Source organism: Atractosteus spatula, chromosome 8, assembly GCF_055471065.1.
Source record: "Atractosteus spatula isolate fAtrSpa1 chromosome 8, fAtrSpa1.hap1, whole genome shotgun sequence".
In the NCBI taxonomy this organism is placed as follows: Eukaryota; Metazoa; Chordata; class Actinopteri; order Semionotiformes; family Lepisosteidae; genus Atractosteus; species Atractosteus spatula.
The window spans coordinates 38990670-39004735 of record NC_142713.1 but is presented as its reverse complement, the minus strand read 5'-3'; the positions used below and the strand labels follow the sequence as shown (position 1 = coordinate 39004735).

At 39.6% G+C, this 14066-nt stretch overlaps 1 protein-coding gene across 4 annotated transcripts in view; it reads right to left on the bottom strand.

Moving 5' to 3' along the window:
• The window catches only part of nrf1 (nuclear respiratory factor 1), a 35876-nt gene that overhangs the window by 19796 nt on the left and 2014 nt on the right, over positions 1-14066 (bottom strand). For 2 of the 4 annotated variants that reach the window (XM_088922955.1, XM_088922957.1), the window contains exons 1-5: positions 9232-9371; positions 7474-7720; positions 5562-5676; positions 4425-4551; positions 3508-3648 (exon numbers count right to left, since the gene is read on the bottom strand). In XM_088922955.1, coding sequence (XP_088779081.1) covers positions 3508-3648; positions 4425-4551; positions 5562-5676; positions 7474-7696 — 606 coding nt within the window. In that variant the 5' untranslated portion in view covers positions 7697-7720; positions 9232-9371. Of the gene's footprint in view, positions 1-3507; positions 3649-4424; positions 4552-5561; positions 5677-7473; positions 7721-9231; positions 9372-14066 lie in introns of those variants that run through there. The other 2 variants (XM_088922954.1, XM_088922956.1) reach the window with 1 other exon arrangement.

Genomic DNA, 14066 nt, shown 5'->3' with positions numbered 1-14066 from the left:
ACTCCTTCAGTCAGCCCTGACATACTCAATCGGAGTGCAGGTTGTATCTCGGCAACAACACAACAAAGCAGAGTTTCAGAGAGGAGCAAGATTCTACAATGCAAGGTTTCCTGTACCTGAAGTGCTGCAGCTCAGCCAAACTGACTAAGAAAAGTTATAAATGAGAGGAGGCTACTCAGCCCATCTAGGTAGTTTGGTGCTAGTAGCTCACTGATCTCAGGATCTCATCCAGCTGTTTCTTAAAAGATGCAGGGCTTGACAAAATGTCTGGGTAGCTTGTTCAATACTCCCACTGAACATGAAAACATAAAAACATCCCTCCCGTTCCATTTTAAATGCACTGCCCTGTAGTTTTCACTTGTCCTCTGGTTCAAGATCCACTGTGTTCACTCTGATGATGTCAACAGGATCGACTTTGTCAATCCCTTACAGAATTTTGGATAATTGTCCTTAATTATGATAAAATACTGTTTTCTTTGCTCAAGACCATCAAGGTTCAGTACTTTTAGCCTGTCAGTCTAGTACAATGTTACAATTGGTCTGAGAATGCAGTCACTCCTCTCTAGCCTGATTGCAGAACAGTAATATCTGTTATGGGGTGAACAAAACTGTACACGGCATTATAATTTTAACACTTTCACTTGATATTTTATACACTTTTAACTGCATACCCTAACATTTTGATTGTTTTATTATAGGCCCACACTGTCTAGAAGATTAAAATATTGTGCCAACAGACATACCTGTTTTGAAGACAGTTTCTACCAGCTCGTTTTTTTCCATCTTACACTTATAAATGATGTTTCAGCAGCCTGCACGTAACATTCTGTACTTGTCTACATTAAACCTCATCTGCCAGGTCTCTGCCCTGTCTTGTCGTAATACAAATTTTACCTTGAGAGGCTATTGACTGTATTTTAAGAATTAATCTTTTATGTGAAAGTTTATAATTTCTCAAAAGATTTCTGAAAAGCTAAATATAAGACATTAAAAGCAAGACCAGCCTTTTCTAAATCCATGTTAACTGTCCCCTAGAATTTTACTGTCACACAGATGAGCTTTCAGTTGAGTTCCATTTATCAATTCTATAACCTTACATGTAATAGAACACTTATTTGTCTGTAATAGCTTGGTACGGATCTGTCACTTTGGTATGGATTCTGTTACAATAGCAGTTTTGGATTCTGCGTATGACCTCTGTTTTGAGTAAGAAATTAAAATGTTTTTGTAAATAGCCAAGGATAACATCCTGTTTTATTCAGTATAACTGAAGACCCTGTTGACTCATTTTAAATACTGTAAATAGTCAATTTTTATCCTGTTCATTTTGAGCTAATGCAAAGAGAATCTCATACATTTTTCCTTAATTGATTTGTTAAGTCACTTGGGCCTGTGCTTTTCTCAACATTGATTTACATACTCATGGGATCAATCAGTTCTATGCATCAAACAGGAAATATCGTTAACGTCATTATTTCTCTTTAACAATGATACAATTTTCTTTTAATCTCCTAAAATATATATTTTTTATTTTTAAATATCCTAAAATATATTTATAAATATTTAATATTATTTAAAATAAAATGTTTTTATGAACAATAGCAGTTGAAGTGAGTTAAAATTAGGCACTATTTTCTTTTAAAAGAGATCAGTTATTTAAAAAATACAACTCACAAAAAATGACACTTATTGGACATTTTTGGTTTGTAGCACCCGCTATCGAGAATGTATTTCTGAAACTATTTTAAACTTTAGAAACTATATTTTTTTCACTCATTGCCTAATACAGCATTACTAAAAATGATGAAAAGAGTAAGTGTTCATTTGAAAAATTTAAATTTAACAAAACAGATTCAATTTAATATAAAGAATTTTCTCTCCCTGTTGGTTGTATTAGTATGGGGGTGATTTTTACCTCCACCGAATCAAAAACTCAACAGCTTTTACGGTTTAGGCCTCAGTGCTCGAATGTCACTGCAAAAGTGGACGAAGCAACAACCAAATAACCTGGTGTGTTCAATCCTGCTGCCCTTCTGAATCTGCACCTTGTCTAAGGCAGATGGCTTAATTATAGGAGTGACAAAATCAAGAGGTGCATTTCTGCTAGAGGCACTTGTTAAGAGACAGTCCCTCTCCCAATCCACCAGGGAGCCAATCAGTGGTGAGTGTGCTGGTGGCTGATGAGCTGAGGGGCCTCGCTAATTACCAGCACAAGGAGGCCTGAGCTTCGCCTGCCGCACTCAAGACCAGCACACACCTCGTGGTATTGGTGAGCCTTCAGATACAGCAGGACAACTGCACTGAGCAACTCCTGGGAGCCTGCCACACACCCACCTCCACCTGAGAAGCTGTGAGAGTCGACCCGTCTCCCAGGGACCAGGACAATTAAAGGAAAGAAAGAGAGGGCGAGATATTTGTCCTCCTGTCAGCTAGTGAAAGAAAAACAACTGGCAGCTCTGAACCTCTCACACCAGTCTGAGGACACTCCTGCCTGAGCAGAATTCCTCATTGGCGGGCCAGTTACACCCCCCTCAAAACCCCTCCCCCCCCCTCCCAGTTTACTGGGCTGAGTCTCTGGAGAGCACGGTGAAAGAGAAGGAAGCTATCCTATTCTGATCCCGAACTGCGAGCCTTCCACTGCGTCAGCACGGCTACCTCAAGTAAACAAGTCCGCCTCTGGGGGGAAACGAAACCCTGCACTCAATGAACAAATCAACTGCCATGGACCATTCTTGACAATAGGTTTATGGTAATGTTGGAAAAACAGAGATATTTCCCTGGTTATTGAAGTTGCAGCCTAGTTAGCAAAATGCTGTACCCTGGCACCATTTTAAAAAAAAAACAACAGTAGGGACCATGATGATGCAATTACTGTTCCCGATACATTTTTCACATCAGCACAAGGGACTGCAGGGCTAAAAATGGCCTTTAACGTCAAGGTTCAGAGCAGTAGGTTACCCATGAGGCCCTAGACAGTTTTAAAACTACTGCAAGTAAATGCACTATATGCACAAATTAAATTCATTATTTAAGAAATGCAGAAATAGCAGCAGGTCTTGAATTTTCCACCTTAAGCATTTTCACAGATCACGCAACCATGATGGACCAGTCAGGGGCTCGTCGCTGCTAACTAAATAACATGATCACTCGGTTCTGGACCTCCTTCTTCCTTCTCTGTCACTTCTACCAGCACAAAATACAAATTGCTTCTTCTGACCCTCATAAACCTTCCTCCGCCTTCTCCACCCAGAGGCCAACGTCTCAGAACTAATTCTCTCGTATCATCCTACTACCTGTCCTCTGGAACCTGGTCCCTTCTCTTCTGCTCCCCTGACCTACTCCCATTCATTTTCTCCATCCTCGTTCATTCACCTTCGATAGGAAATGATTAAACGTGCATCCTTACTATCTACCCTTCCAAACAGATAACTGAGGCCTGGCTGCCTGCTAGGAAACTGGCTGCTTGCTTGGAGAGTCAGCTGAGTTTCCACTCCAACACAGCCTTACCTGTGTCATCTTGTCCACAGAGACAGGGATACCGTCGATGGTCAGGGGCGGCAGCTCAGAGCTCATTTCAGGCGGTGGGGGTGCGTGTTCTGCCAGAGCCGTCTCCAGGTCTTCTAGTATCATGCTCTTGTACTTCCTCACCTGAACGCCAAAGCATGAAGCAGATGAGCGAGGGGTTCTGGGTGAGGGGTCTTTCACAATGAAGAAGGTCTTTACAATATCTGATGATTCCCCCCATAACTTACACAGACTATACACACTCCTCAGGATTTCACAATACAACAAGACGCACAGAGGGCAACACAGTTATCTAAGAACAATGTCGTTATAGTTATTGCAGATTGGAGCAAAACATAACACAACACTTTTTGCTCCAGAGCAGAATTTGCCCATCGCTGTCTACGGAAGACTAGAGTAAAATATGCACAGTATTAACAAACATCGAAGTTCTTTTGTAAGAAGAATTAGACCAAAGGGTCATTACATGTGCCTCATGTGACACTCTTGCCTAGGATGATGGGCTCTGGTGGAAAAACAGTATGAGAGGAACTTGATGTGACATGTCAAGAAGAATCTTCTTTCTATTCCCCCCCCCCCAGAAGAAAACAGAAGAGCAGTCTTTCCAGCCTGACTAGAATTTGTTCAGTCATACAACACTTGGAAGAAATGGAAGACAAAAACAAAATGTCTGGAAAAAAATAATAACTGATGTAGCTTACTTTAAAAATGTAAATCATAATTGAGGTGAAAGAAACAGAGCTTCGGAAATAATATGCTTCACAGAAAAAAAACACACTGTATAGGAAAAGAGTGAAACTAAAAAAAGATTTTGTGTGCAGAAGCTGGCAACCCCAGTTATTCCCAATAGGAGTACCCGCTTGTCTCATACTCAGTGGGATATGCAGTGTAGCACTTACCACATTCTCCAGAGGAGCTGCCCCAAACACTTTGAACACAGCATTGGGCTTAGAGGGGGAGATGCACAATACAATTGCCTGCTGGCCAACTCTGGTGGTGTATTCATCTAAAGTAGCTCTCAGTTTCCTACAGCAATGCACAACAAATGATGTCACCTCTTAGCAAGCACATACATAACATTGCTTTTTTTACTTCCTAGCTTATTATATCATACTACAGCAAAAAAGACAAATAGGACAGCTAAGGGCTCCCCCTACTGGTGTCTAATAATATTATAACACATTCCTAGCACAGCAAGCTTTCTTGCTTTGACTGGCATTCTGTTAAGTTGTTCATTTCACTCTGTGTGGGGTACTACTCAGTCCTATTCTTCTGACAGTCTGCTATTCTAAGGACCAACATGGACAAGTGACACAGCAAGAGCGCGTTTCCGCAGCTGCCTAAATAACTAAATACGTGTTCTCATGTAATTAGGGCTACATGCTGGTGGAAAAGCAGCCCACAAGAAAGGAAAATACAATGGTGATAATGTCTGAGTGCCTGTGTGCACATTAGGTGAACAGTAACAATTTGTGGAGAAGGCAGCCATAAGCATTGCATCTACAAATATTGGTGTCTAAAACATCACATATTTAAAAAGCCTTGGAAAATTTGTTCAATTGTAACAATCTTAGGAAACGTTTTAGATACATATACAGTATATATTATTCAGCATGGCATACTTTACAGACATATACCATTTTGTGAGAAAGAAAACTGACCAAAAACAGGTTCCCTAAGCTAAGCATATTAGATATTAATATAGCTCATTAATTCCAGCACATATTAGATATTATACCATATCTGTAGACAAACTGCAGATTTATTTTACTAAGGGGAGGCAGTGCACACAATTAAGCAGTGAAGCTGTGGCTGGAAGACCCTGGAAACAGAGTTCTTTAGCAATTACCTCACCTGTCATGAAAGAAAAAAGGTTTACGTGAACAAAAAAACTTTACTCGGGAATTAATGAGCTCTCTGCTCTCAGGTCCCAGTGCACTCTGCAGCATTCAATATCCCACAGAAGTTGCGTCACATTCCCAATTAGTCATTCCACTTGGCACCCGGAAGCAGAGTCGCGTGGCCGGAGGACTCACCTCAGCAGCCGTGTCTGCTGCCTCTTGCGAATCGAGGGGTTGGACTCAAATATATGCGGCCGTTTCCGTTTCTTCCCCGTCGCCACGGCAGCAGCTGCTGCCATCCCCACCGGACCTGAAATGAGAGCCCGGAGAGGGATGCAGAGACCGGCTTCAGAGTCCTGAAGCTCAAGCTCCCCTGGAAACCAGGGAAAACCGCAGGGATCTCCCACACAGTAGATGATACCAGGTTTCATCCGGGTTCACCAACTCCTGGTTTCCACTACTGAAGTGAAACAGTAGTGCCCTTCTTCACCCTAAGTCAAGGCCACAGAGGCACATCACACACATGAAACTGGAGTTAAACAGGTCTTTAGCTCTGAATTAGAGCTGGCTCCGCAACTCCGGGTTTCAGGGAACTAAGTGTGCTTAGTATTCTGAAGCTACCTCAATCAGCTACCTGGCAAGAAACTCTGAAAGCAAGCAACTGAAAATGACTGGCAGATGGAAAAAGTCTAAGATGGAGATCTGAAAGGAAACAGAATAACACTACAATTAGACTGGATGCATTTAATAGTATTACGTTTAAGTATTCAACTTAACCGAAAACAAGAGAACTTGTGGTCAGGCTACAATTATCATCCTTAAAAAAAGATATTTGTATGATATAAACATGTGTCATTATTGCCAAATAGTCTTGTTATGCGTTATTATATTTATTAACTCATGACATTCTGGAGTAATAAAAGATAACAGAGGTGTCCTGTAATCAACAGCAAGACCCAACAGGATTCATAGACTATATTTGCAACCCCTTAGCTACATTAGTAACAGTTTAGCTCCTCTCATTTCTCACAGGCCCTTTGTCAAAAGAAACGTATTTGAAAGAAATGCAAAATCGGAACCAGTTAAAAAACACTGTAAACTGTGATGAAATTTAAAGAGGCTACTCATGTTGAAGCTTGTACACAGCTTGTACATAGTTGCCTCATTCTAAAAGATTTATTTGGTATACAACTCTGGTTTTAAAATGGATTCAAAATAATGAAATTGCAGTGTAAAGTGTGGAGAGACTTCAAATGAATAAAAAATCTTTACTATGTCCAATAATACTTGAGCTATACACTGGCCATAATGTAATGGTTTTATGGTACTGCAGTACCCTCTAGTGGATAAATCAATAATTACAACAGATTATTCTTGGTAAAGAATGTATCAATTATTTCAAAGACCCTTTCTATATTCTGACCTAGTCTGACAACAACACTGTAAAAGTACAAATATGATTGAAAATCTGGTTATTTTATGTATAGTGATAAAAAACAATTTATATTGTGACTTAATATGACTACTAAAAATATATTACATAAGCTTCTGCTGGAACTGTGGCTAAGAAACTGTGCCTGTGGCTGGAAGGTTGCAGGTTCAATCCTAATCCGTTGGGCTCCTGAGCAAGGCCCTTAACCCCAACTGCTCCAGGGGCGCTGTATAAATGGCTGACCCTGCGCTCTGACCCCAAGCTTCTCTCCCTGTCTGTGTGTCTCATGGAGAGCAAGCTGGGGTATGCGAAAAGACAAATTCCTAATGCAAGAAATTGTATATGGCCAATAAAGTGATCTTACCTGATCTTAATATTCAAATAGTTTCTAGAAATTAATTTTGTGAGATTTAGTTAAAATGGCTCTGATTAGGACAGTCAGAACTATACCTATGCATATACAGAATGAGAAGTGCATTTTCATATGTGGAAACCGTGGTATGTGAACGATGTGTATGCAGGTGTCAGGGAAGGGGATAAAGATTTGTGGCTGACAAACGCATCAGAAAACATCCTTCACAGACTAAACTAACCAGTACTAAGGCAGAACGAGAGGGGGCTCAGTGACGGGTGAGTGTCGAGCATTTTTTCTAGAAAAAAGGCGGCCAGTCTCACCTGCGGCGGCCAGGTGGGCGGTGACCTCGTCTGCGCCGGTGGACGTGAGAATGTCGGAGTCATCGTAGGAGGTGTCCTCGGGGGAGGAGGGCGAGTCCTCGTCGGCGCTCATCATGCTGTGCTCGGTGTAGGTGGTGACGTGCACCTGCTGCACCTGCTGGGCCACGGCGTGGGCCTCGATAGTGGTCATGTGCTCCGCCTGGTTCACTCCGTGATCCTCCATCGCCCGTCGTCAACTCTAAACACGCTACAACACACAAGGGTGCCTCGTGAGCCACTGGGTTTCCACGATGGTATTCAATTTCTAGTTTGCTGTCAGGAGGCATGACAAGAGAACTACGGTCAAGCCAGGAAATGAGCAAGGCGAGATGAACAGCTGAAAGACCGTCTAAGGCAGCCACAGGAGGTGTTGGAGGAAAAAAGGATCCACAACAATCAAAAGAGCTGGGTGACCTGCCAGCAAACTAAGTTATTTGTGAAGTTCGAGTAGATAGCTGTGTCAGCATGTATAGGCTGAAAAGGAACAAGTAAAGGTTTATTCCATGCTGAAAGAAAAACAAAAGTGCCAACATTTCGGCTGTGAAGAAGAGCTGAAACGTTGTCTCTCTTTTCTTTCCCTTTAAATATGGAATAAACGTTTACCTGTTCCTCAGTTATCTCTGTCCTTTCTCCATCAGCAGCACAAACCTGATGAAGCCCATATTGAACTCCCCTCACAATTCACACTCATTCGGGAGGAAGGCAGAAAGAGATAAAGAGTTAGCAGGCATTCACAAAGAAAATTAAAAAAAAAAGAAAAATCAACCTTAACCAGACCGATTTGATAACTTGTTGCAGTCAAAGTCAGTGCTGGCTGGCTGGAGGTATGATAGTATTGAACATTTTGAATACTTGGATTAACTCCCTTCCTAGACTAAAAGAGATTCAGTTCCTTTAAGATGCCACTGCAGGACATTCCTTTCAAGCCCAGGAATGTACCCAGTTGCTGTTCTTACGACCAGCTCCATATCTTTTTGTAATGTGGCAAGCAAAGTGGCAGACATACACTTTGAGTGTATTATAAGAAAATTCTCAAAGCACATATGTGAGCATGTGTATTTTTAATAGGCTAAAAGCCAAGAGTAAAGCTGAAAAGATTTGTACTGGTCCATCCTGATTTTCAAATGTCTAAAGTAGGTGTCGGGAATACAGGCAATGGGCTATCACAAAACTTTAATACGTTTTTATTTTCTGGGGATCTTGCTGGTGATTGTGCATTTTGACATGATTCTCTAGTGTCATTATGTGTTGTGTATGGATGCACAGGAGTATTTACTGCCCTTTATTTTAGGAAGAGAGGGCATACAGTGTTATAAGAACTGTTTGTTCCAGGGAGATGAGATTTATTCAGAGTGCCTTTGCAGTTTTCAGGGTAATCTGATTAGATAATCAGCCCCCAACTGAGTGGAGACACCAGATGCTTGAGAACTTCTGAGGCTTGAATTTCTGACCAGCCAAGTTTGAGTCCGTTGCGCTGTCCTTGAAAGACACACAAAAGATGAACAGCAGAGGGAAGAAAAGACACCGACCCCTGGATTCCTCATTGAGGAATCAGGCACTGGAAACTGAAAGGACTCATTTACACTGAAAGGTGTAGATGTAGGAAAAGAACTGTTGTTTTCTCATTTGCCAAAATATAATAATTTAATTGTAGTTCTGAGAGCTTTTACTTTGGAACCACTTTACGTTCCTTTTAAACCCAGTAGGAAAGGTTTTTACCTTTTATTTGGATTTGGATGCAGCATCCTGCTGGGTGAGGCACAGCAGCCATTATATTCCAGCATCCGCGGATGAACAGCAGATCAGGAAGAGAAGTAAGAGAGTCTCTCTCCCCTCAAACTCAGGGGACCTCAGTCAGTACATTGGGGCTCACACCCCTACACTTGGGAACAGGGTCATGGAATTTTGTTATGGCCAAGATGACAGGACCTCGGTTTAACTTCTCCTCAGAAAGTTGGCAGCTTCTACAGCACAGTGTACTGGGGCCTTGATTTGGTTTAACTTTCCTTTTTAATCCATAAGGAAATGAAAGTGTATCTTACTTGTACTTAGACACATTTTGAATAAAGACTCTCTTTTTTGGCACTTGTTTAGGTAGTACACTTGCTTGAGGATGACTGTTTTCTGAAAAGTATATTTTCCCATTTGAAACTTTGTGTCTACTTTGGAGTGCATTTGTCAGTGTAATGTGAAGGAAAAGACTGGATACAGTGTTCTAGAATTCACTAGAATTCAGAAACTGTGAATCATCTGTGAATTTCAACAAATTGTCTTTTAATATATTGCTTATTTATCTCTTCACCACCAAACTGTTGACAGAAATAAGTCACAAGACCTCGCTTTGAACATCTTGTCTTGTGGCATTTTATTGCTCAACTTTTAGAAATTGCTTGTTCTCAAGCCAGTGCCAGGACTAATATTTCACACCCTTACTCCCCTTCCCAGCAATATACTCTGCTTTTCTAGCAGTTTTGCAATGAAAATGTGTTTTATTTGCTCTTTGGCTCCTGTTAACAAATGTACAAGTCAAAAAAAACATTTTTGTACTTAAAGTGGTGCTTAATAGTTAATTGTGTTTAACTGTTAACAGACCCATTAAAACCACCTTGTAAACATCTGAACATCTGAGTGTGTTATAAAGGAGAAGTAACAAATCTGAATATTGGCTAGCCTTTTCAGTGGATTTCTCATTTTGCTGTTACAAAAAATAATGGTCAGTAATGTTGTTTCAGTATAGTTTTATGCTGCATATTCCTCGTTTCAATATTTACTCACATACAGATATCCGAGTTTGCCAATTCATTAAGAACAAATATGCTTGCACTGCACTTAGGGCTTATCAAAATCGAATGCTTAGAAAAATACACACATAGCTAAGCCTATGCAAAGAGAATTTAACTACAATGAGTAACCATTACCACTTAAATATTCTCTTTAATAGTTTTACATAACGGTAGTCATCATAATAAGTACATAAGCTACAAACCATACGCTAAAACATGCAGATTAAACAATTCCTACACCCAACATTTTTTTCTGCATGAAAGAACAGAGAAAATGTATTTTTTCCTTTGCTTTAACACATCTCACTGTGTGAAATGCCAATTAAAATCTGGCATCAAAACATCACAAAATGTCAGATAGTAGTCAAGACATATATGGACTTGTAGGAAAACTGTTATAAGAGCATGTGGTGTTACAGCCAAAATGTATTTAACTGTTTTTTTTTTACCCTTTATGGCTTGTTTGGACTTGAACATCCTTCCAGTAGAAAATGTCTATGAACTCTAAATCTGGGCTTCTGGCCTGGCAGGACTGTAAAGGCATGTCATTAGACTTCACACCACAGAACTGAGATGGACACCGACTAGAGCTCTTCTGCCAAAAAGCCAGATGGGAATTATGTGTAATTGGAAAAAAAACAACAATCTTCACCACATTCACGATGCACACTCCACTGTGTGAAAAAAATAGAACAGCTTCATACGGCTCATCACACATATATGTATTTTCTTTATTTAACTCACGTAATTGTTTTTAGCTGAATCATTATTGTATGAATGAATCACACTTATCATCCTTGAGAAATGTTTAAAATTGATCATTTCATATATCCAATAAAAATACGAGCATTTAACAACCTAAACACATCAACATGGGTACATTCAACATAGGTGCAGAGTGACCAGTTAATGTAGATATTGTTGCATAATGAAAACTTTGAAACGCTTTTCCTTTTACACAAAAATAAATTAATTAAAACCCTTTTTCTCAGGAACAGCAAATATAATTCTTTGACTTTGTATACAGCCCCCTCATGACTGGTTCTATTTAAGGAAAGTGGTGAGGTGGTGAGGTCACATGTGGTGGCCATGCTGGATATTGAGCAAAACACTTAAAGGACTCAAAACGCTTTAAGTCCTCAGGGACTATCTGGCCGACAAATATGAATCTCAACATGTCTCATCTTTCTACAATCACCTAGCAATATTATTAAGGTAAATCTGCGACATGAAAAAACACCTACAACATGCAAATCAGATTTAAGCCATGGTAAATTTGCATATAGAAAATTTCAAGTAGAGCATACCATTTCAGACTTTGGACATTCAGCTATAAAAGCCTAATGCAAGCGTTGCCCACAAGCACACACAGGTGACTAGTTACATGGTTTGGAGGCCATATTGAGAATACTAAAACTAAGAACAGGAGGAATGTCTTTACACAAAGGGTTGTGGGAGTGTGGAACACGCTGCTCTGCCACGTTGTTGATACCCTGTGTTCTTCCAAGCAACAACTGGATAAGGCCCTTGGAACAATTCACTACTACCTACCAAACAAGGTATATGGGCCGAATGCCCTCCTCTCATTCTTTATATTCATTCTCATTCTCAGTATTTATATCCGAAAACAGCAGCTTCTTTTTAGAGGACATTTCCAGCCAGAACTTTAGGACTAATGTCCGTGCCCCAGCGCTTACTACATATTTGAAGTTAAGAAGATGGTGATGTTCTACATTTTTATTGAATCATTGTTTCTTCTGCCTCACTACTAAAGTCATTAAGAAGAAAAACATAAAAGAATGTAAGAAAATAAAGGTCAGACATCCTGTGGTGGTGGCCAGCTGGTGACAGAACATTAATATATATTGAGCACTCCAACACCTGCACATTTTAGAAAAAGCATGTCTTATCTCATTAGAACAGAGATCGAGCAGACATGGTGGTGTTTTGTTTAAAGTTTAGGTACGCTGTTTATTCACATTTAAGAAGGCCTGTTATTTTTAATACAGTCATTCCAACTGTCAGAAACACAAAATGGTAAAAGAAACTAAAAAACCTAATGGGCCCTCTTATTTTTATTTCGTATTCAATGTGGTTAATTTTGTGGTTAACATTAACAATGTGTTTCTAAGATACATATAAAACTAAGTAAGCTGGGGAGCCAAACTTCTTAAATGAAAATGGGGGGAGGTTACATAAGTGCTATAAGAATGCTCTTCATTGCCTCTGAGCTTTCTTTTTAATGAAGGATTAATTTCACTCAATGCTCCTATTGTTGCAAAGGTCAAGGAATGTATTAGCAAATTTTCCATCCCCCTTCAAAAATGGAAAGGAATTTTATAACCTTAACGTTTGATCTTATTGCACTTCGGGAATCCAGCCTAGCCAAGTACAACAGGACAGACTTTGCCCCCAAAGCTTGACAATTTGATGAAGAACCGTCCAAACTGAATCAACTGAAACAGTCAAAACGTACAGCAGGACACTAGAAATTCCACAATTTCCCTCACGGGATTAATAAAGTACCTATCTAGAAACTAACAATACAAGCCTTTCTAAATATGCAAAGGTTTCTTTCATAACAAAAACAAGACATTATCCCAAGACCTAGAGATCAATTAATAGCGTCAGAAAGCTCGGTTTTTTTTCTCTCCTTTACCACTAGATGGCGATGCAAACTCTTTGGAACTGGCTGTTCTGTCTAGAGATCTCGATTATTGACAGTGGTTCTCAGGACAGTTTATAGCTGATACCTTGTAATATTCATGTTCTGTAGAAGGAAGCGAGTGAATCTAATTCTTTCCTTTTAGTTTTTACAGCACTCTAACTATAAAGCAATTGACAAAAAGCAAAATAATAACTATAAACACAAATAACATCAAACATCAATAAACACAAATTGCTCTCGGCTAAGATATTTAAGGTATTTCCACATTCAAGGGAAACCAGAAAGAATTTATTCAGTCATACAGCCTTGAACACAGGAAAAAAAAGATTGTTTTAATTAAATAATAAACAAACAAAATGACAAGGAAAACAAAATGACAAAAACCCTTACATCCAGCTAACTCCTGAACACATCTAGAAACTATTAACGATTTTTGGTAGAATCTTAACCTGAATAAAATATTTGATTATGATACTGATATTAAATTTGATATTATGATAATGTTATTTTTTAACATCTTATTTACACAAACAATTTCACAACATGATAGAACAGAAGGCAGCAGGTGCTACTGTCTCACAACCCTTGAGAAACAGTTTTTTGTCTGGCATGGTGATCAATCATGTTAACCATGCACACAAGATTCTGCTGAGTGCTGAGGCTTCCTCCCACAATTCAAAGACATTGACTAGGATAAACAGCACCTCTAAATTATCCCTGTGAACATTTAAGACTCAGTCCAGTATTCCCAGATACATTTCCAGGGGTCTTACCAGGAAAGAGCAGCTTTCAGAAACTGGATGGAAATCAACACTTCCATAACTCTTTGACTGTATCAATATTTACTATTCTGCCCAAGTAAAAACCACTGCTGTTTTTAGTATGATTTTGAAATTACTAAAGGAGACCTTTATACCCTTATTTTATGGCTTTCTCATCCTGTTATGTGTTCAACATTATGTTCTCTCTTCTACAGTATGCGTGTTAATGTTTCCATTGCAATGGAAAGAGCTTGCAGGAAAACTCCACCTGTGACTGCCTGTGTGAGAACTGAGTCAAGTGTCACTTCAAAGTCTGCCTGGCAAGCACGACAGTGCTTATGC